This window comes from Macaca thibetana, chromosome 4, assembly GCF_024542745.1.
Source record: "Macaca thibetana thibetana isolate TM-01 chromosome 4, ASM2454274v1, whole genome shotgun sequence".
NCBI classification, from domain to species: Eukaryota; Metazoa; Chordata; class Mammalia; order Primates; family Cercopithecidae; genus Macaca; species Macaca thibetana.
Window position 1 is genome coordinate 30,127,144 of NC_065581.1, and position 27,119 is coordinate 30,154,262.

Genomic DNA, 27,119 nt, shown 5'->3' on the forward strand with positions numbered 1-27,119 from the left:
ACAAACAAAAACAGCCAGCCAAGAAAACAAGCTTCAGAATGTTTACCCTGGCAGAACAAGGGATGTCTAGGTAGAAGCCTGAGAGAGGTCCCAACCAAGGCCACTGGCTCCTCCCTCCCCACAACTCAGAGCCACCAGGGACCTGGGCCATCTGTCCCCTTTCATGACCATGGAGGCTGAAAGTGTCAGCACTGTGACCTGGAATTATATGCCTGGACTGGGAGGTGGACACCTTGGAAATAAACTCCAGACCCTCTATTTGAAAAGTTTTGTGGCTGGGAGTGGTGGCTGAAGCCTGTAATCCTAGCACTTTGGGAGGCCGAGGCAGGCGGATCACGAGGTCAGAAGATCGAGACCATCCTGGCTACGGTGAAACCCCGTCTCTACTAAAAATACAAAAAATTGGCCGGGCGTGGTGGCGGGCGCCTGTAGTCCCAGCTACTCTGGAGGCTGAAGCAGGAGAATGGCGTGAACCTGGGAGGCGGAGCTTGCAGTAAGTTGAGATTGTGCTACTGCACTCCAGCCTGGGCGACAGAGGGAAACTCTGTCTCAAAAAAAAAAAAAAAAAAAAAAAAGCTTTTTGCATTGAGCAGGATTCTGCACACGTATATACACATGCCCCAACTCCACTAATTCATCTTTTTCCCAATTCCCCACCTAAACCCTGAGAGAGAAAAAAAAAAAAAAAAAGAGCAGCCTCTGACATTCAGAAGTTGACCTAACACAGCTAAACCATGTTATTCACCTATTAGGCATATACTATATTACAGAATACCAATCTCAGACAAGTTTACTCTTAGACCTTGATAAAGTGAGACAATGTAAGGTTGCTTCATAAGTTTTTCTGAGCACAGACCCAAAAAAAGGTCACTGTGCCACCCACAAAATACCAAACACCCCTTCTCTTGGCTAACAGAAATGTTTGCTACTTCTTTACCAATTATAGTTTTCCCCTCTTTTTAGTCTTCCCTCCCTATAGAAAATATTTATTTGGATATTCATTCACAGAATGCTCTGCTTTCTAGCAGCATTAATCTAGAGCAAACCCCCACTTCCTTAGACTTTTCACCAAATCACCTAACCAAAACCCAAATCCTATCACAGCTTTTTTCCTAACACTCTTATTGAGATGTCCCTCACTCCCCATGGGGTACGTTCTTCCTTGCTACAAGGAGTAATAAACTCAGCGTGTTTAATGACCGTTATGTTCCTGGGGGGTCTTTGGCTGGAAAATACGGATAACACTCAGTGTTCTTTGCTTCCTTCTTAACCCTCTGGGATCTGCATTGAAGACCTGGCCCCATGTTGTGTGGGAGAAGCCAGTACAAAGGCAGGAGGTGCTCTTAGAGAGGACAAAGCCAGTAACGCATTCACTCAACAAATATTTATGGAGCACCCACACATGTCACAGACTGTTCTAGGTGCCATGGACAATAGACAAATAAAACAGGATCCCTGAATTTTCAGGAAGCTCTCAATCGGAGTAGAGGTGAGAAACACACATAAACAGATCATCTTGATTTGTGGAGATTAGTGCAGTGATCAAGCTATGCCCTGGGGACTGCTATGTGCTCATAGTGGTGGTGCCTAAACTAGTGTCGGAGACAATGGGGGGATCAAGAAAGGCTTTCAGGGAAGGAGGCATTTGAGGCCCTGGAAGGCTGAAGACAAGGTAAGAAAAACGAACAATGAAAGCGGATCAGGGAGATGTAAACAGCGTGGTGAGTGGGGAATTTTAGGCAATTTGAGCTTTTTAGAGTGAAAAATGGGAAGCAGGTCGGGGCAGGGGTTAGGCTGAAGGCATGCCAATGTGGAGTTCAAGCTTTATCCTTTAGAGAAGGGGGGCATTACTGAAAGTCCAACAAGTTCTAACATGACCAGATTATATTTTTAGAAATCATTTGAATATCTGCAGCTTACTTTAAAATACAAAAAATTATAAGATGAATAGAAGGATGAAGGAATGGATCAATGGAAACATATTTGATAAAGCAAATATAGTAAAATGCTAATGATAAAATCTAGGTGGTGGTATTTGGATGGTCACTGTAAAATTCATTGAACTCTTCTGTCAGAAGATTTTCAAAATAAAATTTTAGAAAAACATAGACTTTGGCCTGGGTAATGGAAGATGGATTGGGCAGAATAAGTCTGGAGGCAGGGAGATGAGAAAGGCAACTGTCATAATCCAGGTGAGGGCTGATCTAGACAGTGCTAGGAGGAAGGTGGGTGGAGTCCTGTGGTAGGCGCTAACATCAAGGAGGTTGGGGCCTCAAGGACTGTGAGAATGAGGAAGAGAAAGAGTTGAGGATAACACCTAGGTTGGGTGACTGGGTGGGGGTTGGTAGCAACAATGACTCGAAAACAGGCAGCAGGAACAGGTCTGGGAAGGGGGACAAGATGACTTCATGACCCCAAAGTTTCTGTGGGAATATGCTTTGGGAGCTCGCAGACTCCTGCCTCCACAAGGGGGCCACTCTGGTGGGGAAAAGGCTCAGTTCTGTGGGTCTCCACCTCTTGACACTTGCCCCAGTTTTCACTGGATTTCCCTAGGAGTGGAGTGGCTCTTACTCTCCCTCCCTAGGGAGCAACTCTTCCACCCTCCTAATGACTTCTCCACTCCTACCATGCTTTTTCCTCTTTTAGCTTTTGAAAACCATTTTTCTCTTTTCTTCAGTTTTCCAAGTCAGATACTCAAATTTGACCCTCCCTGGAGAATATATCCACTATCTATTTTCCCTTCTCCTCATCTTAGCCTCCCACAAGTGTTGCCCTTGGCTCTCTTTTCCAATAGCATTGTTTCTTTTTTATGTCCTCACTTTCCTGTGGGTGACAGATTATGGAGTTGTAGGTTGAATTGTGTCTGCCAAAGACATATTGAAGTCCTAGCCCCAGGTACCTATGTATGTGACTTGATTCAAAAATAGGGTCTTGGCCAGATGAGGTGGCTCACCCCTGTAATCCCAGCACTTTGGGAGACCAAGGTGGGCAGATCGCTTGAGCTCAAGAGTTTGAGACCAGCCTGACCAACATGGCAAAACCCCGTCTCTACAAAAAAATACAAAAATTAGCCAGGCATGGTGCTGTGTGCCTGTAGTCCCAGTTACTTGGGAGGCTGATGCAGGAAGATCACTTGAGCCAGTGAGGCGGAGGTTGCAGTAAGCCAAGATCATGCCACTGCATTCCAGCCTGGGTGATAGAGCCAGACCTTGTCTCAAAAAAAAAAAAAAAAAAAAAAAAAAAAGGCGGGGGGGAGGGGTCTATTCATCAAGTTTAAATGAGATCATATTGGATTATGGTGGGCCATTATAAGAAGAGGGAAATTTTGACACAGACACATGGGAGACGGCCATGTGAAAATGCGGTCAGAGATTGGAGTGAGGCATCTACAAGCCAAAGAATGCCACAGATTGCCAGCAAACACCAGGAACTAGAAGAGGCAATGAAGCATTCTTTCCTAGACTCTTTGGAGAGAGCATGGCTCTGCTGACACCTTGATTTCAGAATTTTTGCTTCCAGAACTGTAAGAGAATGTGTCCATTGTTTCAAGCCACGCAGTCTATGGTGATGTGTTATGGAAGCCCTAGGAAACTAATATAGCAGATAAGTGTGTGTGTGTGTGTGTGGGTCCGTCTGTCTTGCAGGGAAATACCATGGAAAGTTATTATTTGTTATAACCATTTTATCATCTATTTTATGAAATTGTATCTTTTCAAGACAACTTTGCATATGCTTTGGGTTAAAAGACGTGAGTTTGAACATTCATACCATATTTGAAATATGGGAATGTAATGATACCTAATTCAAGCACTGGTGAGAAGCAAATGGAATAATGTATCTGAATCCATTTAGTTAACTGTTCAACATTGTAAACATGGTGTTAGTAGTATCATAACTGTGTGAAGAGGCAGAAAACACTTTGGACTGAGGAATGGAAATCTAGGCCCTTGGCCAGGGTTCAGTATTCACTTGACTTCCCAGTCATAACATTGAATGAATGGCCAGAACACTCTTTCAGTAAATGAGCTTCTGAGAGGCTCCTAAAGAGGCGACCCCTATCCCTCATGGCTGAGAAGACTGTGGTCATAGTTCAAGGTTAAGATCCAGGTTGGAAGACCTCCCCAAATTTAAACCTTGCTACAAAGTATTCTTTCATTTATGTTGAACCCTTCCTTCATTTACATTCCTTTAGGAACCAGGCCCTGTACTGCTCAAGGAAGGTGGGGGAGTGGAATGAAAGTGAGTGAGATGCTACTTCTGTTCTCCAGGACCTCACAGTCAACTTGCAGGAAGTGCTGCAGGGAGATGGCTGTAGTGGCTTTGGGAATGTGCACACTTTTCCAACAGAAAGAACCAGGAACGCTGCATGGGGAAGGCTTCCTGGAGGAGGTGAGGTGGAGCTGGTCCACGAAAATTGAGTGGGATTTCCAAGACATCAGTCTTTTGCGGGAAAAGAGAAATTAGGGCATGGTTTTAATTTAGTAAATATTTATTAATCAAGTACCCCGTTCTAGGGTCTGTGCTAAGTGTCAGGGGTTGGTAGAGCCAGGAAGCATAAAATCAACTTAAGACACTTGGGAAAGATCTCCCTTTGTAGTAAGGAAGTTAAATCTGTATACAATGAAAAGAAACAAGGCAAAAGGCGCGAAGTCCATGACCATGACGAGGGCTGTGAGAATTGTAAATAGGGAATTTGGGCGGTCCTGGCTGATTCTGAATGAAAGTCCGGAGGGGCGTTGCTTTCGGGTCTCGACCTGCGTGTCCCCAGCCCTTGGTTGTCCCCTCCGCAGGGAGGTGAAGGCTGTTTATGTAATCGGCGGCGCCTCGCGGGCGACTGGGGGAACTGGCTGGGGGAGCCTGGCCAGGGCTGACTGCGCGCCCCTGGAATCCGCGCTCCGGGCGTTGGCTCGTTCCCGCCCCGACACCTGGGCCCGCCCTCCCGCTGCGCAGCCGCCAGCCGGGCAGCAGGGTGGTCGGGCGGGCGACTCCCCACGCCTCCTGCAACACCGCCTTCTCCCTACTGGAGCGAGGCGGCTGGAAAAGCCTAGAGACTCCTTGTCCCATCCGCCTCCCCAGTCCCCAGCCGGGCTAAAGGGAGGAAGAGGAAGGAATCCACAATCATCCCAAACAACGGCGCAAATCGTGGGTTTTACTGTCCAGAGGTAATTTCTTCTCTGTGTTTCCAACCTCCTCGCCCTTTTACTTTTTTGGGCTCACTCAGGAAACCGGAGCAGTCCTTCTCTGGGTTTAACTTCAGTCCCTCACATGGCGAAACTAGGAATGATCAAGACTTTTGTTGCGGGTGGTGATGTGGGTTTGAGAGGAGGATACATCTGGCCCTGATTCATTTTGGTTTCTGAGTACTATGGAGAACCAGAAAAGTTTTGCGTATGTCGGTTTTCAGGATGAGGTTCAGATGGGTCAAAGCCCTGTGCAGGGCCACAGGGGCTGCAGGAGGTAAGATGGAGGAGGAGCCAGGGGGACAAGCCGGGGTCAGTGGTCCAGTCCCCTACGTCTGTCTTAACCAGGAAGCAGCTGGATGCTTGCACGTGGCAGCTTTTTCAACGTTTCCAGTCTTATCCTGTCACCAACTGTGCTGCAATGAACAGCCTAGTGTATAGCCTTTTAGTGTATTTGAGCCTTTCTTTTCGACCCAGGCATATTGTAAGGAGAGAGGAACTGAAAAATGGAGTATTTAAAGCAGGGTCAGAGAAATCAGCACTGGATCAGGAGGAAGCCGGAAAGGTGTAACCTTCCCATGGGGCTGCTGGAAGCCTAGCTTCAACCCTTCCAGCTGCAGCACATCCCAAAGTGGGCTGGTGGCAGCGAGAAGCAAGTGAGGAGGAGATGCAGAGGAAGGCAAAGAACAACTCTAGGGACCCAGGGTGCCGGAAAACAAGCTGGAAAAAGGAGATCTGCCCCGGGAAGGAGGCATGGAAAGAGTAGATGTGGGGGCTAGAGGTGGCGTCGTAGAAGACTACTTCTCTGCCCTCGTAATCCATGTGGACACCCACTTTATTCGGAAAGACCGTGAGATCCTCCCGGTAACCGCTCTCAGTGAGCGCCGGGCACTCGGAGCCCGGAAGCCGGTCAAGGGCTCCACCTCCAGGAAGCCCCGCCTAGGAACCAGCTTCAAGGCCACGTCCAGCACGCAGGCCCCGCCCCCGGGCCCTTGGAGCCCCGCCCCCCAGGCGCCGCGGCCGTAGTAAAGGCCCAGCGAGCCCAGCACGCAGCGGAACCGGTAGAAGAGTCGGTGGTCTCCCGGCTTCTTCGAACTGCCCTGGGATGCGAGATCCAGAGTCACTATCTTTAGATCCTGGGAAAGGATGAGGTCCGGGTGGGCCGAGGCTGCGTCCAGTGTCACAGGGGCTGTGTGAAGATGAGGAGAAAGAGGTGGCCAACCCCGGGTCAAGATGTCCAAACCCTCCACCTTCCTCTGACACCCGCGCCCCGCTCCATGAAGTCAGAGAGGCTTTCTCTTCCCAGTCACTGCCTTTGTGGTCCCCAGAGAAGTCTTAGGCCCGGCCCCGCGTCCTCCTCCTCAAAGTTAATCCCTGAATTTCACAATGTGTTGTTCTGTGGGCGCAGAGAGAAGTTCCCCATTGGTGGTGGTGGTGAGATCGTTCCAATGTTATGCCCAGACCGTTTGTTCCCCAAAGAAGACCACCAGAGTCCAGAGTCAAAGCCAAGCGGCAAGGATCTTTACTACAAGTTCGAACGTGGTCCCTCCATTCCACAGCATACAAGAGGGCCCCGAACAATGCGAGTGCTTGCTTTTTTATAGCCCGAAAGTTACAGGGGAACAAAGGAATTCTTTTGGTTCCCGCGCTTTCAGTAAAACTTCGAACGGCTGTCTCCTTATCGGAGACTTTCCAGGTGGTGTTTGTACTGGGCCCAGGAAGTTTGAGAGATATATGGAGATATGTGGTGGGATGGGTTGTGTTTGTACTGGGCTCAGGAAGTTTGAGAGATATATGGAGATATGTGGTGGGATGGGATGTGTTTGTACTGGGCTTGTTTGTGTTGAGCCCGGGGCTGAGGAATGTGCCCGATTCCTTTCATCAACACCCGAAGATGAGACCATCTCTTCTTTGCCCATTTCCCGTGGCCCCTAATTCCCCTGTCTAAAACAAGAATTGAGTCTAGTATAAGAGATGTCGAGGCTCAGACTTTCTGAGCGCCAGTAATTTTCTAAAGTGGAGTTCCTCAAACACAGGGATGAGTGAAGTGTTGGAATATAAAAGGAGGAGTAGTCATCCCCTGCCACACACACACACTCTTTTACCAGGATTCTACGTTCAGTCACAGTTTATTTAAAGCTAGAAGTGTCTCCATCCACCCATTACAGAGGCTTGCGTGGTGGTTCCAGTCTGCTAAATATTTCAGAATGGGGGCTCATTCTGTCTACTGATTTATCAAATCGCATTAATTAATTTCCCTTGCTGATATGAGGGGTTGGGAGAGAAGGGGGATGTGGGAATGTAAGGAAGAGCGAGAGTGGGCGGGCTTATGGGGTTTGACGGACTGTGACCCAGGCTGGCCTTGCTCATCTCTGGACTTCACTGCTGGCTGAACTGGTGCCCTCGGTAAACAGCTGCTTAAAGAGTGCGGGGACTGCTGCAGGGACTTCCTTTTTCCACTAGGCGGCACCACAGCCAAAGTGATAAGAAGTCAAGCGTGGGGCGGGATGGCTGGAGATTGTGTTTTCCCCTCCTTTTCCTCAAGAACTTGTCCGTTCCTTCTCCAGCTCTTCACCACCACCCCCACCCCCATCTCCACTCTCAGTAGCCCGAGCCCTCCCCTTCTCCACTCCTTCGACCCAATTCCACTAAGTCAAGAACCCTGGTCGCTCTCAGTTACTCATTCAGCGCTACTCTTATGCTCCGAAGTCCGTGTAGCACCACCGCTCCCCGTGTTCTCTGAGCTGGTTTGACTTGAAGGAAAACAAGCCCGGATCGCTGTCAGTCACTCACTCAGTGCCGCATGGAGCTCCTCGGACAGCGCAGCGCCAACTGTCTTTGTGTCCTGAGAGCTGGCTCCTTGACCAGAAATCTCAGCATAAGAGGCCAGGAGACACTGGAAGAGTGACTTTCCCAGCAGAGGAGGCCCGAAACAGGGAGTGGGATGGCTGAGCAGTGGCGATTTGGTGGCCCTGATGTAGTTGTTCTGGGCCTTTGCGGGAGAAGGAAAGGAGAAAAGAGGTCAATGGGAGCATCTCAGCAGCAATCCTCCATTCCCAGACAGCACAGCTGAGCTCTACATGCAGCAGGAGAGATGGAGGTGAAACTCAAGAAAGTACACCCGAACAAGTCGGGGCACCCACTGTTTCCTGGCAGAGGTGTAATTTAGGGAGGAACTGAGGAAATGGAATAAATGAATTCATTCATTTATTTATTTATTCCATTTGGTAGAATTGGGTGGATACAGCATTTTGACCACCTGTAGACTTGGAGGTCCCTTGGTATTCAGAGACAGGACTCTTACCTGGAGAAGATGACCTGGGCTCTGAGGTTTTGTTCATTTTATGATTATTTTTCTGTAACAAGCCCCCTAGGAATTGGGGAGAGAAAACCAATTTGGTCTTGATAACCAGAAGCTGCAAACTAAAAACAAAAACAAACACCCTGCCATCATCCATCCGAACAGTCAATGGTTCTCAGTGGGGCCTATTCCCCACCCAGGGGGAAGTGTGGAAACCTTTCAGGTTGTCTCAGTGACAACAAGAAGGAGGTTCTCTACTGGCTTATAGGGCTTTCTGGGGCCTGGGATGCTAAGCATTTAACAGAGCAAAAGTCATGGAGCATCACAAAGACGGCCTTTCTAAACACCGGTAGCTCCTTTCATGGAGAAATGCTGGTGAAATAGGATCCCTAAATCCTGCTCTCTGGCTTTGGCATACGTTGTGTAGTTTCTGGCTTTGGAGAAAGGAGTTCTAATTCTCTCTCTTTCACTTAATAATCATATGACCTGGATAACTTACCTCCCCTCCCGGAAGCTGCATGGACCTCACTGTAAGTTGCAGATAGTAACACCTACCTTGGAGGATAGTTGTGGGGTTTTGAAATATTAGATGTGCATATAGTGGTCCTTTAAGAAACAGTACTTCTACTGTTATTATCTTAGGTGGCAGAACCATCTCTAATGACTTTAGCACAAGCTGTTATTACAGTGGGTCTCCATCCCCTGAGCTGTCCTGACCTCACACCCAGAGGAGTTTGCCCAGAAACCTGGTGCCCTGTAAGGGCAGCGAATACTACAGAGGTGGAGCTGCCTCCTTCTTGTCCCACTTTTTCCTCCCTGTCTCTATGAGTGAAGAAATACATTTGTAATTTTCTATTACTTCTGAATACTTCAAAGTTTGGGATTAGTCACTGTTTTGTGAGTTACCTTAGTTTAAAATAACAAAACAACCATATGCCTGTTCTCTCAATTGGCTGAGGAATGGGCATTCACTTCTATCTGGCCTTCATCTAATCATAGAGACACAATTCTTCCCCTTTTCTCACTTTCCCCAAATGGCAGGAGCAACCAACCATCGTTTCTCACTTACAGCCCTTCATGTCATTATTATTAACGCTTTTGAAGAATCTGCTTTCATCTTTTTTCCTATCAGCCTGGAGGTGGTCTGGGGAATAAAGAATGGGATGAAATGGTGAGAGTCCAGAGGGGTTGAGCAAAGAGCTCAGTATCACACAGCAAGGCACTGATTTGAAATGCCTGGGAGAAGTGGAAGCTGCATTTGTCTCTCATATTCTTATTGGACCAGGAAGGTATGAAACCCTTAAGAGATGCCCTTTCTGCTTTCCTATGGTGGTTGCCTAGCCCAGCACTGTCCAGTATGAATGTAATCTGAGTCACAAATGTGAGTCACTTATATATTTTTAAATTTTCTAGTAGTCACATTTAAAAAGTACAAAGAAACTAGTAAAATTAACTTTAATTATATATTTTATTTAACTCAATATTCTCAAAATAATGTTATTTCAACATGTATTATAAAAATTATTGCTGTCTTTTACAGTCTCTTTTTACAATCAATCTTGTGAAATTAATGATTCTTCACATATAGCATGTTTGAATGTGGACTAGCTACATTTCAAGCGCCTGTTGGCACCTGTGGCTAGCAGCTACCAAACTGGACAGTGCAGAGCTGGCCCCTTTCTCACTGCCTGACAAAGGTAGGTGCTCAGGACAAAGAGAGCCTTGAGGCTTCACCCTTCAGCTTCAGAAGGCCTACTGTGGGGCCAACCCCCAGGAGCCAGGTGGTGTAAGAGGGAGGCCCCACTATCCTAAAGCCTGGATGGCAGTCCTGCCCTCTTCCCTATGAACAAGGGCTTGAGAGGGGGAATGAAGACAGAGCTCCTGCAAAGAGAGGCCGAGTGCCTTCATATCCCGGTTCACCCCTGCCGGAAATAGGAGCAGGGCATAAGAGACTCCTTTTGCAGGTAGAGGATGAGCCCAGAAGTTGGGGACAATGGCCCATTCCTGGCCTAGATTTCCTGTAGGGATGTTGGACTGAGTGAAGAGCTGTAGGGTAGAACCTCTAGATGGGGAGCTGCGTCTGGCCCAGCACCCTTCCCCCAGTGTCCTGCAGCCCCAAGACAGCACAAGACAGCCTGGGGCTAGGTAGTGGGACAAGCATGGGCAGCTTCCCTGAGAGCCACCAGCCCAGTCATGGGGACTGCTCAGGGGAGACTCTGGGGCCCTCTTAGGAGGGGTCTGCAAACCTAGAGCACAGGAAACACTGCCTGGGATCACTTCACCTACAAAGGCCGTTAGCCGCTTCAGGGCCCAGCCACACCCTTCTCCATGTATGCGTTCCAGACCCAGTCACCCCGAGCAGGGAGAACCAACCCTCACAATAAGAACTGTGGAGATTGGACCTATGTGTGGACCCCAGCACCTCCTGTATTTCCTGGGCTTTAATGGGGTCAAGTGGCCATTGTGCCTTCTTCTTTGGGGTAAAAATAAAATAAAGAGAAAAAAAAAAGAAGGAAATAGGGCCAGGTGGGAGTTGGAGGACTGTGTGTGTGTGAGTTTATGTATGTGAAAGAGGAAGAGAAAAAGGAAATACAGAGCAGACCACACCAGTCTTGCCAACTCCAAACCTGATGAAGTGGAAAGGGCTGGGCTCCTTTATTGAAATTCCAAACTAGAGGCTGGGCGCGGTGGCTCAAGCCTGTAATCCCAGCACTTTGGGAGGCCGAGGCGGGCGGATCACAAGGTCAGGAGATCGAGACCACAGTGAAACCCCGTCTCTACTAAAAATACAAAAAATTAGCCGGGCGCGGTGGCGGGCGCCTGTAGTCCCAGCTACTCAGGAGGCTGAGGCAGGAGAATGGCGGGAACCCGGGAGGCGGAGCTTGCAGTGAGCCGAGATCGTGCCACTGCACTCCAGCCTGGGCAACAGCATGAGACTCCATCTCAAAAAAAAAAAAAAAAAAAAGAAATTCCAAACTAGAACCAAACTATTCTCGACCTGAAGAGCCTATAAAGGTGCTGGATCAGGCCGGGCATGGTGGCTCACGCCTGTAATCCCAGCACTTTGGGAGGCTGAGGCGTGTGGATCACAAGGTCAGCAGTTCGAGACCAGCCTGACCAACATGGTGAAACCCCATCTCTACTAAAAATACAAAAAAAAAAACTAGCTAGATGTGGTGGCAGGAGCCTGTAATCCTAGCGACTTGGAAGGCTGAGGCAGGAGAATCGCTTGAAACCAGAAGGCGGAGGTTGCAGTGTGCCGAGACTGCGCCACTGCACTCTAGCCTGGGCAATAAGAGCAAAACTCCATCTCTAAATAAATAAATAAGTAAATAAATAAATAAAGGTGCTGGATCGACTGAGATCATGCCCAGTGGGATGGGAGGAGATGGATAAAACAGAGCAGTTACTGGACAAAAGAAAAACTCAGACAACAAAACTAAGAGCAAAACAAAACATGCTTTCCTGTTTATGTCTTCTGAGTGGAGATTCCTGACTGAATGGGTGGGGATCTTGGGGCATTGCCCTGGTCCTCCTTTTCCATAGTCCCAAGGGGAAGTGTTTGTGTATGGGGGGTGGGGTGTGGAAGTGTTTGTGTATTGGGGGCTGGGGTGTATGGGGGGCTGGGGTGGGGGAAGAGGGTGGGGGAAGAGGGTGTGGAACTCCAGGTGATAATTTCAGAAGATTCCATCTAGCTGTCTTTATGCCCACCTTAGACCGAAACAGTCTTCACAGTAAAGGCAGTCCTTACAAATACCAACCCTTCTTCCTAGTTGCAAACACAGACAGGTCTATGAAAAATACCTGTCCGAACATTTAAAACCCAAGTCCTCCACTACTGTTCTGCTGATTTGTTTCCCTGTAAGGCTGGAAGAGGGATCTCCCCAAAATGTCACTGATTTTGAATTTATTTTCTCTTCTTCTATAGTCATGAGGAGACATCAGCGTGTACCAGAGAAGGAGAAGCCAGAGATGACAGTCCCTGCCTGAGGCCATCTCTGGTCCACCAGACAACTTAGCACCGACTTCCCAACAGCCACTGCTCCAGGCCAGGTGTCCACCTGGGGAATAGGTCCAGCCCCTTTTTATGGCTCTCGCAGGAGTCAGGGAAGCAGATAAGTAACATATCACAAAGACAGAATGTAAGAAATGCCTGGGAGGAGGTATACTGATGCATGGAAAGTGCTCAGCCAGGAGCCTGGCGCTAGAAGGGCCCAGGAATTGTTGGCATGTACGAGTCATAGTTCCATTTCAGTGGAATGAGCAGGGAGAGAATCTCCTAGAAGTAGGTGACTAGAGAAAATGCAGCCTTTTCCTTACCTTTGAATTTTTTCATTCTCCCTGTGATGGAGTCATGTCTTGATTTTGCTTCACTGAGTTTTCTCTCCAGCTCCAGAGGAACAGGGGTTGGTTTGAGAAACTGAAACTCTTCACTCCTAGGAAGATGTGGCTGAGCGGGGTGGTGAGATCAGGGGCTGAGGTGTGGGAGAAGGAGGATCTGAGACTAGGGGTTGAGAAAATGAGGGGATGAAAACTTGGGGGTAGGACCGAGAGCGGTGGCTCACGCCTGTAATCCCAGCACTTTGGGAGGCCAAGGGGGTGGATCACCTGAGGTCAGGAGTTTGAGACTAGCCTGACCAACATGGTGAAACCCGGTCTCTACTAAAAATACCAAAATTAGCCAGGCTTGGTGGCAAGCACCTGTAGTCTCAGCTACTTGGGAGGCTGAGGCAGGAGAATCACTTGAACCTGGGAGACGAAGGTTGTAGTGAGCTGAGATTGTGCCACTGCACTCCAGCCTGAGCAACAAGAGCAAAGCTCCATCTAAAAAACAAAACAAACAAACAAACAAAAACCTGAGAGTTAAGGGATAGTGAGCTGGGAGTCAGAAGGCCAGGGCCAGGGATATGGGGCAGGAATATGGAAATGAAGATGGGAGATGGAGACAGAGAGGAGAGAAAAAAACAGGGTCAGGGAGACAGAGTAGGGGACCCCGGAGCTATTCATTTGAGCAAGGGGGCATTCAGGAAATAATAGAATCTGTACTGAAGAAGCAGGAAGCCTGAGAAAACAGTTGATTTCTTTAACAACCAACCATGTGCTAATATGGTTGGCATAGGCCTTCCCCGGCTGCAGCCTAAATGTGTGAATGCAAAGTTAGAGGTGGGTGGGTATTTCTGAGAGAGGAATGTTGACTGCATTTGGATACGTGTTGAGAATTGTACGTGGATGAATCAGTAGGCAAAATATATTTGGGGTGGCCCATCATACCTGCACAAGACGCTTTGATATCCTAGAAGAGAAAGAGAAACAGCACAGCCTCAGCACTTGGCCGATTCCCGGGAGCCAAGCAGGAGGTTCAGAGCCTGCCGGATGTGGGGCAGAGCAGGAAGAGTGAGAACCCCTCCAAGTCTCTCTTACCCCATCCTCCTCCCCTCTCCTCACCACGGAGGGCTTCTCCAAGAAGCACCTGCTCTGCCAGTAAGCAGAGTATTTCAACCTCAAGAAGAACTGAGTGAAGAAGAGAAGAGTGAGATTTAGAAGATGAATTTGGCTCTGAGACTGAACAGGGGAGCACTGCTAGCCAGGGCAGGAGAAAGGCTAGAATGGCTTTGCATGATCTTTCTTAAAATAAATAAATAGGTTTTTGAACCTGTGGGAGAATAGGAGATGACTTGAGGAGGGATCACCTCAGCTTGTTTTAAGCACCAGCTGGACCTGCACTGTCCAATACGGTAGCCACCAACCACACATGGCTGTGGAACATTGGGAATTCTGGCTAATTCAAATTTAAATTAAAAATAGAATCCGGGCACGGTGGTTCACGCCTGTAATCCCAGCACTTTGGGAGGCCGAGGTGGGCAAATCACCTGAGGTCAGGAGTTTGAGACCAGCCTGGCCAACATGGTGAAACCCCGTGTCTGGTAAGAATACAAAAATTAGCCAGGACCTGTAATCCCAGCTACTCGGGAGACTGAGGCAGGAGACCAGCTTGAGCCTAGGAGACAGAGGTTGCAGTGAGCCAAAATCATGACACTGTACTCCAGCCTGGGCAAGAGGGCGAGATTCCATCTCAAAAAAGAAAAAATAAATAGAAGAAGTGTAAAATACTTTTTCCATTAAACACAACTTTATTGGTTTGGTAGGACTATATTTTACTTTAACAATCGACAATTTAGCATCTGAATTGAGATGTGCCAAAGTGAAAAACATACACACAATTTCAAAGACTCAGTGTAAAAAAAAAAAAAAAAAAAAAAAAACACCACCAAAAACCCGGAATGTGAATGTCTCATTAATACTTTTAAAATATTCATTACAGGCTGAAAGGATAATATTTCAGATATATTGAGTTAAAATATTTTATTAAAATTAATTTCACTTTTATCGTTTTAATGTGGCTAACTAGAAAAATTTGTAATTCCATATGTGGCTGAAATTACATTTCTAAATCACACATGTGGCCAGAATTATATTTATGAATTACATATGTGGCTCACATTTTCATTCTAATACATGCGGCTCACATATTGCTATTGGACAGCACTGGGCTGGAGGTAGGATGGTGGGGCAATCTCAGGTATTCTGCCAGTGGTCCATGCTCTGACCTGAGACTAGGGATGGGTTGCTACCTCTCTGCAATTCTGCCCCCAAGGGACTCACCTCCAGCAGCTGCCTGGGTGGCATGTTCTGCTTGGTCTTTAGGGAATCAATGAGCTTCTTGAGATAGTTCGACTGTGGCTCAGTGGAGGCTACAGTGTTTCCCCGCTTCGGCTCCCTCAGAACCCAGCCAGTAAATCCGTGACAGCAGGGAATTCTTCTCCTCCTCTAGGACTTGATGCAGGCGTTCAAATTCTGTAAGGATCCTTTGCTTCTCATGTTCTACCTGGTCCTAAGAAACAGGGACAGGCAGAGGATGAAAGGATGGCCTCAAAGGTCCTTCTAGCCCACTTTATTCAGCCATTAATTTTATTAAGTTTATATGGAATTCCCAACCAGAGCAATGTGCCAGGGCAGACCTGGAAGAAAGGAAAGGAGAGGAGAAGAAACATTTAAAAGCACCTACTAAGTGCTCAGCTTTAAGCGAAATTATTAATTTATGGTTTATTACTCGCCTTCAACGAAGTGTCTAATACATTTCCAGAAGGCTTTTCAGTTTATAATCTTTCATATAGATTTTATTTCTCTCACACACACAGGAAAATAGGTAAGTGGGGTCACAATGTCTTCATTTTCCCTCTCTCTCTCTCTCTCTCTCTTTTTTGAGAAGGGCTCTCACTCTGTCACTCAGGCTGGACTGCAGTGCACGATCACGGCTCACTGCAGCCTCAACCTACCAGGCTCAAACAATACTTTCATCTCCCAGTCTCTCTAGTAGCTGGGACGACAGGCCTGTGCTACCACGCCCTGCTAGTTTTTCTGTTTGTTTGTTTTTAGACGGGAGTCTCGCTATGTTGCCCAGGCTGGTCTCAAATTACTGGGCTTAAGCGATCTTCAGCCTCCCAGAGTGCTGTGATTACTGGCGTGAGCCACCGCGCCCGGCCAATGTCTTCGTTTTCTAATTGGGGAATCCGCTGAGGGCGCAACTGGGCCTTAAAAACCTGTACTTGGGATTCTAAGGGTTTTCCGTGTCCCACCTCGTCTGCAGATGGAGACTGAGCAGTCAGCCCGCTGTGATAATGAGGCCGACGCGGGAGGTGATGCCGCCTGGCGGGTCATGTGCTGAGGCGCAGAGGAGAGGACAAGCCCCAACTCGCCGCGCCACGCCAGGCCCTCTGTCCCAGTCTGTTCCTCTGGCGCTGTGTTCCGCTCTGCGCCACTCTTTATCACTGGATCTTTTTCTGAGGGGTCAGTGTAATCGGGGATTCCAGGAGCTTTGGCAGAGATGTTTCTGCTTCCAGAGATGGTGGGATGGAGTTTTTCTTATGTGAAGACCCGGACGCTGTGTACACCTTGTGCCTTCACTTGTACTGTCTCCTCCTTTTGCTGCAAGACTTGGATCTGCCCCTGCGGAGAGAGGGCCGTTTGGGCAGGCTGTGCCTGGAGATTTCTGGGCCTCATTAAATCCTCCTGGTCTCTTAGGAGAGTGGGTAACACTCTCCAGGTGAGTCCTTGTGTAATTATTAAGGACTCGCCGTTCTCAAGCTGGTGGGGAAAGGGGTTGCTGGGAAGGGAGAAATCTGGAGCCTGAGTGACCTAAGTGACCAGAACATGGTTATTGATGACTAACTAGGACTATGGATGGTGCTTTGGAATTATCAAAGAACTCCTACAAACTTGCCTTCATCTGTCTTACCTACAACTTTAAGAGAGATGCTTTGTTTTTGCCATTTGAAAGGTGAGATACCTGAGGTTCAGAGAGGTAAAGCGATTCCTTGCAGGTTGTACAGTAAACTCACAAGACGGGACTTGAGCCCAAACCTTCTGAGTCAAATTTTCACATCCTTTCCATTCTCCATTGTGCCTTGATTTAGAGTCAGCAGTTCCCCAGACTCAGCTCTTTGAACCCACTGTGCCTGACTGCGAGCTGCCCACTCAAGCCCAAAGGGGGGGGGCAATGAGGTGCAAACCCTCAGTGGGAAGGTAGCGGTTTCCGGGGCCTCACTGAACTCCTGGGCTGATGGGGGAACCTCAAATGCCTACCTGATAATTCTGCGCAGCTTCTTCGATCAAGCTGACATTATGGGATTTGTGGTCCTTGGATTCACGACACACAAAACAGAGGAACTTCCCATCATCCTTGCAGAAATAATAGAACATCTCCTGGTGCTTTGGGCATGTAGGCTCTTTCCTTTTGGACTGCACCTCAGAGGCTTGTAGAGCTTGGATTTTCTCCACCAGATTCGCCAACAGCCGGTTGAGCCTGATTGTGTTCTTCCTTACGGAAGTTTTGCAGAGGGGACATTTGAAAAATCCATATGATGTTTCCCCACTCTGAGTGATGCATTTGAGGCAGAAATTGTGCCCACAGTCGATGGTGACAGGTTTCTGCAGAATGTCCAGGCAGATGGGGCAGATCACTTCCTCTTGCAGTTTGTTCACAAACTACCCACTGGCCGTGACAGAACAGCAGGGCTGTTTCAAGACTGTAGGAAGCTGTGCCAAGTCTGTAGGAGTCCCGGAGTCCAATGTGGATACTGTCTCTAGGAAGGGAGAAGGGAGTCAGAGAAGATGGAGGTCAGAGATTCTGCCAATTAGAAGAGCAGAGAGAGAGGAAAAGAAGAGGGAGGAAAAAAAAAAAGAAATGATAGAATATGGTAACATTTAGGATCTAGAAAATATTATAAAAAGAGGAAAACAGATGGGCAGTCCTACCTTGCTACCTCTTAAGAACAAATGGATATTTTGAATGTATAATAGGCTGCTTATAAAGTGAGATAAGTTGTCCTGAACTTTGGACTAAAGGTATGTTTGTATGGTGGTTGACTAAGATCAGAATGACCGGGGCACCTAACACCACTCACAGGGGATTTCCCAATCAGCTCTGAGTAGGGAGTGGAGGGGTGGGTGGTGATGCCTACTGAAAGGTCACAGCCAGTTCACTGCAATGCTTTGAGTATCTTGTATGCAAAGTTCAAGCATTGGTGGAGCATCTGGAAAGTAAGGGAAGGGCAATTCTCTACCTCAGGTACTTTGGTTCCTCACAGAATTTTGTGAAAACATGGAGGTTATCATCACCTACCTTGGGGAATTTCCAGTCACAGCGCCAACCAACCACTCCCTAGTTCAGTAGGAGAGGCAAGGAACTTCCTTTCTGAAAAGTTGTTCTTTGTTTTTGTACTTTGCTCTTGCCCCGGTGATCTTCTGCCTCCCCACAGCATCTGCAGTAGTCTGTCCTCTGTTGATTTTTTCTCTGTACGTCTCCAGGATGCTGGTGTCTCCATGCCCATTCTTTGCTTTGCCAATTCTGTCTATATGTGCTTCTTCTTCCTTCTTGGTGCTTCTCTGATCCCTGACTTGCCTTCTCCTATGGCTTTTGTTCTGACTAGGAATATATCAACCAGTGTCACATACATTCCCTTCTGTACATTCATGCCCTAACCTTCCCTCCTTGCCTCTTGTCTTAAAAAAAAAAGGGTACTTCCTCCCTACCCCTTCCCTTAGTATAGCTTCCACCCTCACCTCCCCACTCTCCATTATCAGCTGTCTGTCCCCAACAAGAAGTACACCATTAATTTTTATCTGATCTTAATCTTAGTCAAACAGGGCTTGTGGATGATTTTGTAATAATAACCAGAGTGATCATACACTCTGCTTTGCCTGGAACCATCCTGGGTTTCACTTTGTCCTGGTGTAATTATTAATAGCACCTCCTTTCACTTTCAGAAATGTCCAGTTCAGACTATAAATTACGTGGCTCCCCTTATAGCAACTGCCATAAACCAAAGACTTTCAGAAATGTTATATCTCCAGACCTTTCTGTTTGTTTGCTTTCGGGTTAAATTAAAACAGCCTAACATCTGTAAATTGTTTTACTTACACTCCTAAACTGCTGGCCCCTAGAAGCATAATTTAACTTTTGACAGGTTTCGTTTGACTGGCATGATGATTTAGAAAATAATAATAATGTAGATGCCTTTAGAGAGAGGGAGGCTATGTTCCCCACCACTCTCTGCTATCTCACATCTCCTGGGCCCTTGAAGGCATTTGACATTATGACCCTGATTTATAGATTTATTTTGCTTATATTACCTCATTGAAGTCTCACCTGTGAGAAATTATCTTTATCCTTTCTCAAACAAAGCAACTCGGTGTTCTTCAGAATCACTTGGAAAAGTTGTTAAAATTCAGAGTTGCTGAACTCCAGCAGAGACTTTCTGTTTCAACAGGTCCTTGGTGGAGCCTGATGATTGACATCTTAAGCAAATTCTCTGGAGATGCTGATGCTCCTGATGGGGGCTCACACATTGATAACCCCTGGTTTAGAGACACTACTAATTGTTCCAGCTCATCCAGCTAATAATTGACAGATCTCAGACTTAATTCCAGGTTTCCTATTCCATATTAAGTCTTCTTTATTCTTTCTTGTTTCAGCATTAATGAAAACAAATAGCAATCTTTAAAAATGATAAACAAATATTTTAATAGAACATTGGTATTTCAATGAAGCTGGGCAAGCCAGCAGAGAGAATGAAAATACTCATATGAACACCACTGGAGAGTTTCAAACAACTATCACCAAACAGGTACTGATGGCTTCATGAGGAAAGAAATTTAGACATAAAAAGGGGGAATCTATAGTGTTTCAAAGCTGCTTTACTGTCTCAGAATTATTATTGTTATCCCGGGTTATCCATCCACTGGACTGAATGGATATATATATATATATATAAAAAAATATATATATATATATATACACACACACACACATATATACATATATATACACACACATATATATTTTTTTCTTTCTTCTTTTTTTTTTTTGAGACAGAGTTTCACTCTTATTGCCCACACTGGAGTGCAATGGCATGATCTCGGTTCACTACAACCTCTGACATCCAGATTCAAGAGATTCTCCTGCCTCAGCCTCCCAAGTAGCTGGGATTATAGGCACCCACCACCACACCCAGCTAATTTTTTGTATTTTTAATAGAGACGGGGTTTCACCACGTTGGCCGGGCCAGTCTTGAACTCCTGACCTCAGATGACCCACCTGCCTCAGCCTCCCGAAGTGCTGAGATTATAGGCGTGAGCCACTGTGCCCAGCCCTTGAATGGAAATCTTAAACTCTTAGTAGGCTCAGTAGTCTGAAACCAAAGTCTCCAATTTGCAAGGGCTAGGGTCTTGAGAGAGTTGGTACTGTGTTAGTTCCAAAGGACTTCCAAGCCAATTCTGAGGCATAGAGTTTATAAAAATTAGCCATAGAACAGGAAATGATGCAGAGCTCTAATGCACATGAGACAGCTATCACACACAAGAAAGTAGACACAGAGCCATGCAGCAGCAGGTGCACAGATCTGGAGGGGACCAGCCAAAACTAATGGGATGAGACACCTTTTCAGAGGCCAGTGAAGGCCAGAGGCAGCTCAGTTGTCAGACTAAACAGCCCCACCATGTTACACAAGCCTCCCTGCCTCAGGATTCCAGCTACAGAAGCTTCCCCGGCCTCAGGGTTCACATCTCTGGCCCAATGTGAATTGGTAGCATGTCTATGGAGGAAAATAATGTGATATGTTTCAAAACTACAAATGCTCGTTCCCTTTATCCCAGAAATTCCACCTCTGGGAAACTAGTCTACAGATATACTCACACATATAAATTTATTTTGGACTTTGTGGTAATGTTTGCATTAGCAAAATATTAAAAAACAACCTAAATGTACATCAGTATGGAAATGTTTAAATAAATTATAGCCCAGCTTTATAATTGAATAGAAATAAAAAAGAATCAGGGAGTTCTTCATTTACAAATGGAAAATATGACCAAGATACGTGGTTACGTGAAGAAAGAAAAAAATAATGCAGAAAAATGCATGTACTATGCTACCATTTGGGTAGAAAAAATATACTTATTTTCTTGAATATCCATAAAAGTTCTTTCTGGAAGGATAAGAATCTAATAACTAACAATGATTGTCTGTAAGGAGAGGGACTGACTAGCCGGGGAACAGGTGGAAGAGAGGCTTTTCTTTGAATGATATATTACATTTTGTGAATTTTTAATTGTATAAATACATTGTTTTTTTCTTTTTTTAATGCTTTTTACATTATGTTTTTATTAAATAGTAAATCAAAAAAATGAACAGAGAATGAAATGGAAATTTGCAAAGCAATAAAACCAATTAACCAATAAGTATATGAAAACAGCAATCTTTAAAATGCACGCTGAGCTCATTGGCTCGTGCCTATAATCCCAGCACTTTGTGAGGCCAAGGCAGGCAGATTTCTTGAGGGCAGGAGTTCAAGAGCAACCTGGACAACATGGTGAAACCCTGTCTCTACAAAAAATACAAAAGTTAGCCAGGCATGGTGGCACGCACCCACAGTCCCAGCTACTTGGAAGGCTGATGCAGGAGGATTGGGTGAGCCATGATCATGCCGGGTCTGCAGTGAGCCGTGATCATGCCACTGCACTTTAGCCGCCCTACTGCACTCCAGCTTGGGTAACAGAGGAAGACCTTTTCTAAAAAAAAAAAAAAAAAAAAGAAAAGAAAAGGCCAATTAAAGTAAAATAAGATATCATTTTATATCTTAAGTCTGGAATATCAAATATAGCCAAGGACATAGAGAAATAGGTACTCCTATACCCTACTGGTGATAGTATAAATTACAGTAATTTAAAAATATTTAGTAGAATTTAAACGGTGTACTTTCATTTCAAGGTTGTGTAATGATAATGATGATGATGAAAATACGACTACCAGTAAATAAACATTAAAATTTCTTGAATGCTTACCATGTGCCAGGCACAGTCCCAAGCATTTTGCATATTAACTCATTTATATAGGGAAGTATTATTATTCCCATTTTGAAGACAAGTCAATGGAGGTCAAGAGAGATTAAGTAATTTGTCCCAAAGGTCATTCAGCAAGTAAATAGTGGAATGGGGACTTGAACCCAGGTAGCCTCTAGAGCCTTCTTACACCCTGTATGATTCTGCCCCTCTAGAGAAAACTTTGCACATGTGCACTCAGAGATGCATGTAACAGTGTTAAGTATAGTATTGTTTATAAAAGCAAAATATTGAATAAATACTATATCAGGGTTTTTCAATTACAGCACTGTTGACATTTTGGGCTGGATAATTCTTTGGTGTGGGGTGCTCCTGTGCACTGTAGGATGTTTACCAGCATCCCTGGCCTCTACCACTAGATTCCAGTAGCACTCCCATCCCCCAGTTGGGACAAACAAAAATGTCTCCAAGCATGACCAAATGTCCCTGGGGGACAAAACCTCTGGGGGAAAACCAGTGATCTGTATGTAGTTCTCTGGTTAGGTCTCAAAACAGTAATGAGTATGCAATGATTTACATACACTTAGAAACACACAATACTTCATATAGTCTGCAGTTTCCATATGTGTAATAGAAGTTTAAACACAAGGTCTGAAAGGATACATACTAAATTTATGGCAGTATTTGCTTCTGGGAGGAGAGGGAGAGAGAGAGAGCGAGCAATGGAACTAAGAAGAAAACTAAATGGACAGAGGGAACCTCAAATTTATCTGTAATATTTAATTTTCTAAAATCTGAGGCAAACATAGCAAAATGTTAATTCTAGGTTGTGGTTATAAGGTGCTTGTTATATGATTTTCTATTATTTTCTATATTAAGTTTTTCCAAAATAAAATATTTTAGTTAAAACAGGAAAACTGTAGAAAATGAACAATGGATAGAAATAGAAATAGAAATTCAAAGGCATTTTAAAATAAATTCTAAAATTAAGAAAAAGTTCAACTCCTTCCCTACTACTCAGGAAAATACAAATAATGAGATCCAAATACAAAAATGAGATAAACTTTGTACTCATCAGATTGGCAAAATTTTTCAAAAATGTCCCGAGCTGACGAGGATGTGGAAAAATGGGACACTTCATACGTTGCTGGTTGGAATGTGAATGGGCACTATCTTTTTCGAAAGCCTCAAGGCAAATGACTTAAAGTGCATTCGAAGTGTGACTAGAAAGAATATTATAAGAAAAGTAAAATGCACACGGGATTTCAAAAGGGTTTTTAGGCTTCAAGATAAGTCAGGGACGGTGGGGTCGGAATGAAGTCAAGGGACAGCTTACACAGAGATAGATACCCTATAACCAGTCTCCCGACAAGAGAGCTAGATTTTATTTAGTTAAAAATAGAAATTCGAAACTGGAGGTAGGAAAAACAGGGCGTTTCTTTCTTTCTTTCTTTCTTTCTTTCTTTCTTTCTTTCTTTCTTTCTTTCTTTTTCTTTCTTTCTTTTTTTTTTTTTTTTTTTTTCGAGACAGAGTTTTGCTTTGGTTGCCCAGGCTGGAGTGCAATGATGCGATCTTGGCTCACTGCAAACTCCGCCTCCCAGGTTCAAGCGATTCTCCTGCCTCAGCCTCCCAAGTAGCTGGGATTACAGGGGTGTGCCACCATGCCTGGCTAATTTTTGTATTTTTTAGTAGAGACAGGGTTTCACCATATTGGCCAGCCTGGTCTTGAACTCCTGACCTTGTGATCCATCCACCTCAACCTCCCAAAGAGACCAAAGTTATTTTTCTTTTTCTTTCTTTTTTTTTTTTTTTTTTTTGAGACGGAGTCTCACTCTTGTTGCCCATGTTGGAGAGCAATGGCCCGATCTCAGTTCACCGCAACCTCTGCCTCCCGGGTTCAAGCGATTCTCCTGCCTCAGCCTCCTGAGTAGCTGGGATTACAGGCATGCACCACCTTGCCCGGGTAATTTTTTTGTATTTTTAGTAGAGATGGAATTTCTCCATGTTGGTCAAGCTGGTCTCCAACTCCTAGCCTCAGGTAATCCGTCTGCCTCGGCCTCCCAAAGTGCTGGAATTACAGACATGAGCCACTGCACCCAGCCGAGACCAAAGTTGTTTTATTACTTTTATTTATTTATTTATTTATTTATTTATTTATTTATTTATTTATTTTTGAGGCAGAGTCTTGCTTTGTTGCCCAGGCTGGAGTGCAGTGGCGCAATCTCGGCTCACTGCACGCTCAGCCTCCCTGGTTCACACCATTCTCCTGCCTCAGCCTCCCGAGTAGCTGGGACTACAGGCGCCCGCCACAGAGCTCTGCTAACTTTTTTGTATTTTTAGTAGAGACGGGGTTTCACCGCGTTAGCCAAGATGGTCTCTATCTCCTGACCTCGTGATCCGCCCACCTTGGCCTCCCAAAGTGCTGGGATTACAGGCGTGAGCCACCGCGCCTGGCCCAAAGTTGTTAATGTGCAGAGGAAGCCTTCAGGTAGCAGGCTTCAGAGAGAATAGATTGTAAATGGTTTTTATTAGACTCAAAAAGGGTGCCAGACTCTTAGTTGATTATCTCCTGGACCTGAAAAAAGAGAAAAGGGGATTCTCTATAGAATGTAGATTTTTTCCCCCACGAGAGACGACTTTGCAGGGCAATTTCAAGATATGGCAAGGAAACATATTTGGGGTTAAAATGTTTTGATTTCTTTCCTTATTTGTTATGTTACGCCAGAGCCAGTTTGGAAAGTAGGCCACATTATATAGGGTTAAATAAAACCCCTCTGATGAGACTCTACTGTTTGTAGGGCATCACTCCCCAGGCCACTTAGGTAGAAATTTGGGCAAGAGAAGGAAAAAAGTCAAAGTCCTTAGGGTTAAAATAAGCCCATCACAGTGGGCCTTTGTCTAATCTGACTGGTGTCTTCATAAGAAGAGATTTGGACACACCAAGAGGCGCCAGGGATGCTCCACGTGAGGACAGACCTTGTGAGGACGCAGTGAGTAGACGGCCGTCTGCAAGCCAAGGAGAGAGGCCTCACAAGCAACAACCTTTATCTTGGACTCTCAGCCTCCAGAACTTTGAGAAAATAAATTGCCGCTGCTAGAGCCACTGAGCCTGTGGTACTTTGTTATGGAGGTCCTGGCAAAAGAACACACAGATGAACTCCCATATCACTGCAGCGCCCACCTTCCATCCCCCCAACCCCAGATCAGAGTTTCCAGCTCTTCACGAGGGGTCTCCCGACCCTTCCACCTCCTACTGGATGGAGTATGCTCATCTCCTCTTCCCTCTATTCCAAACTTCAGTGCAGGCACTCCACAATCCTGCAGCTGCAATGTGAGCCAGTTTAGCCCCTCTGGACTGTATGTGGGCAATATATACCAAAATCATTTTTAAATGCACCTAAGACCTTTTGGCCCAGCAATTTCATGTCTAAAAATTTTCCCTAAGTGAAGCCATCCTCACAGGGTTAACAATCATTCTGGACAGAAATATAGTTATAATTAAGCCTTAATCAGGCTGCACTTTGACTCACTGCCTTGAAACCAAAAGTTATGTAACACTAGATACTGACCAGTCATATCCCCGTTGTTGCTATACGTAGGATTTCTGACATAAGAATCAGCCAAATCAGGAGGATTGCTTGAAGCCAGGAGTTCACGACCAGCCTGGGCAACAAAGCAAGATCCCAACTCTACAAAACAAAATTATTAAATTAAAAACAATTTTTTTAAAGAATTGCTTAAGCAGATCCTGAATTTCAGCAGAACAGATGATGACAACTAGTTTAAGACCTCCACAAAGGAACTGTTTTCTCAGCATGGTAATACAGCTTCTTCATCTCCCTGTCCCATGACTTCACCCTGCACTCTTCAGCCAATCACTTTGGTCCACTCCAAAATCTTTAAAATCTCTAGCTCCAAATTCTTTGGGGAGATGGATTTGAAGTTCCCTTCCATGTCCTCATTTGGTGGCCCTACGATTAAACCTCTTTCTCTGCTGCAACCAGGTTTCAGCTGACTGACTTGCTGTGCCTGTTGGGCAACAAATCTATTATGGTTACATAAGGAAATAATCAAAAGCATATATAATCGAGAAAAGAAACCAGAAGGATAATTTATTTGTTCATTACAATGGATACTTATTACTATGTGTCAGACATAATTCTAGGCACTCGTATTACAGTGAATAAAGTAGACAGAAGCCCCACCCACTGAGAGCCAGGCAGTAAATCAGTTAACCAAATGAATCATACATTAGGAGGAAATATATTTTTTTTCACATGAAGGTTCTAAGGAGGAAATAAATATTATGGAGGAAAAAATAAAGCAGAAAGGGGACATGAAGAGCAGGCGATATGGTTCCAGTTTTCAATAGAGCTGTCAAAATGGGCCTGAGAATGTGAAAACTGGCATCAGTTTTCAGGCAGTTAACAGCAAGGTGTCGACAGTTGTTACTGCTGGTTGGTGAAATTAAGGGTAATTATATTCTTTTATACTTTTCTGTACTTTCCAAATATAGTACAATTAGCATACTTGCTTTTACAATTTAAAAAAATCCCACAATAAATGTTACTTAAAAAAAACACTGACACCTTCAATTGGTCCCCATTTGCTACAGAATACAGTCCAACTCCTCCTCCGTGGGCCTCTTCCCTTTCATCTAAACTTATCCTTCATTCCTTGACTGTCTTTTCCAGTCGGCCTGATACCCTGTGACCCAGATTTTCCAAATAGGGTTGTCAGATTTAGCAAATAAAAGTACAGGACACCCAGTTAAATGTGAACTTCAGATAAACAATGAATAATGCAATAGTTGAGACATACTAAAAAATTATTTGTTGTACATCTGAAATTCAAGTTTAACTGAGCATTGTATGCTTTTCCTAGCAATCTGACAAGTGATCTTCCTTCCCCTGTGCTGGAATAATCTCTTTTCCATCTTTCCAAATTTTTCCAGCTGATCAGAGGGTGGGGAAGAGGGATGGATGTGGGTGGGAATGAAAGATAAGCCTGCCTATCAACTCCTGTATTTAATGTAAGATATTCCTGGGGGCCGGGCACGGTGGTTCATGCCTGTAATCCCAGCACTTTGGGAGGCCAAGGCGGGCAGATCACCTGAGGTCAGGGGTTCGAGACCAGCCTGGCCAGCATGGCGAAACCTTGTGTCTACTAAAAATACAAGAATTAGCTGGGCATGGTGGCGCATGCCTGTAGTTCCAGTTACTCGGGAAGCTGAGGCAGGAGAA

The 27,119-nt window shown here is 45.5% G+C and overlaps 1 protein-coding gene across 1 annotated transcript; it reads right to left on the reverse strand.

Annotated features, from left to right (window-relative positions):
* Positions 1–7,294: 7,294 nt before the first annotated feature.
* Positions 7,295–25,452, reverse strand: TRIM31 (tripartite motif containing 31). The gene is given in 12 exon segments (XM_050788834.1): positions 7,295–8,077; positions 8,079–8,129; positions 8,131–8,163; positions 8,478–8,550; positions 9,551–9,625; positions 12,802–12,931; positions 13,903–13,992; positions 15,145–15,238; positions 15,240–15,374; positions 16,409–16,488; positions 17,125–17,624; positions 25,446–25,452. Coding segments are annotated over 12 exon segments (1,485 nt in total). The 3' UTR covers positions 7,295–7,860.
* Positions 25,453–27,119: the final 1,667 nt, after the last annotated feature.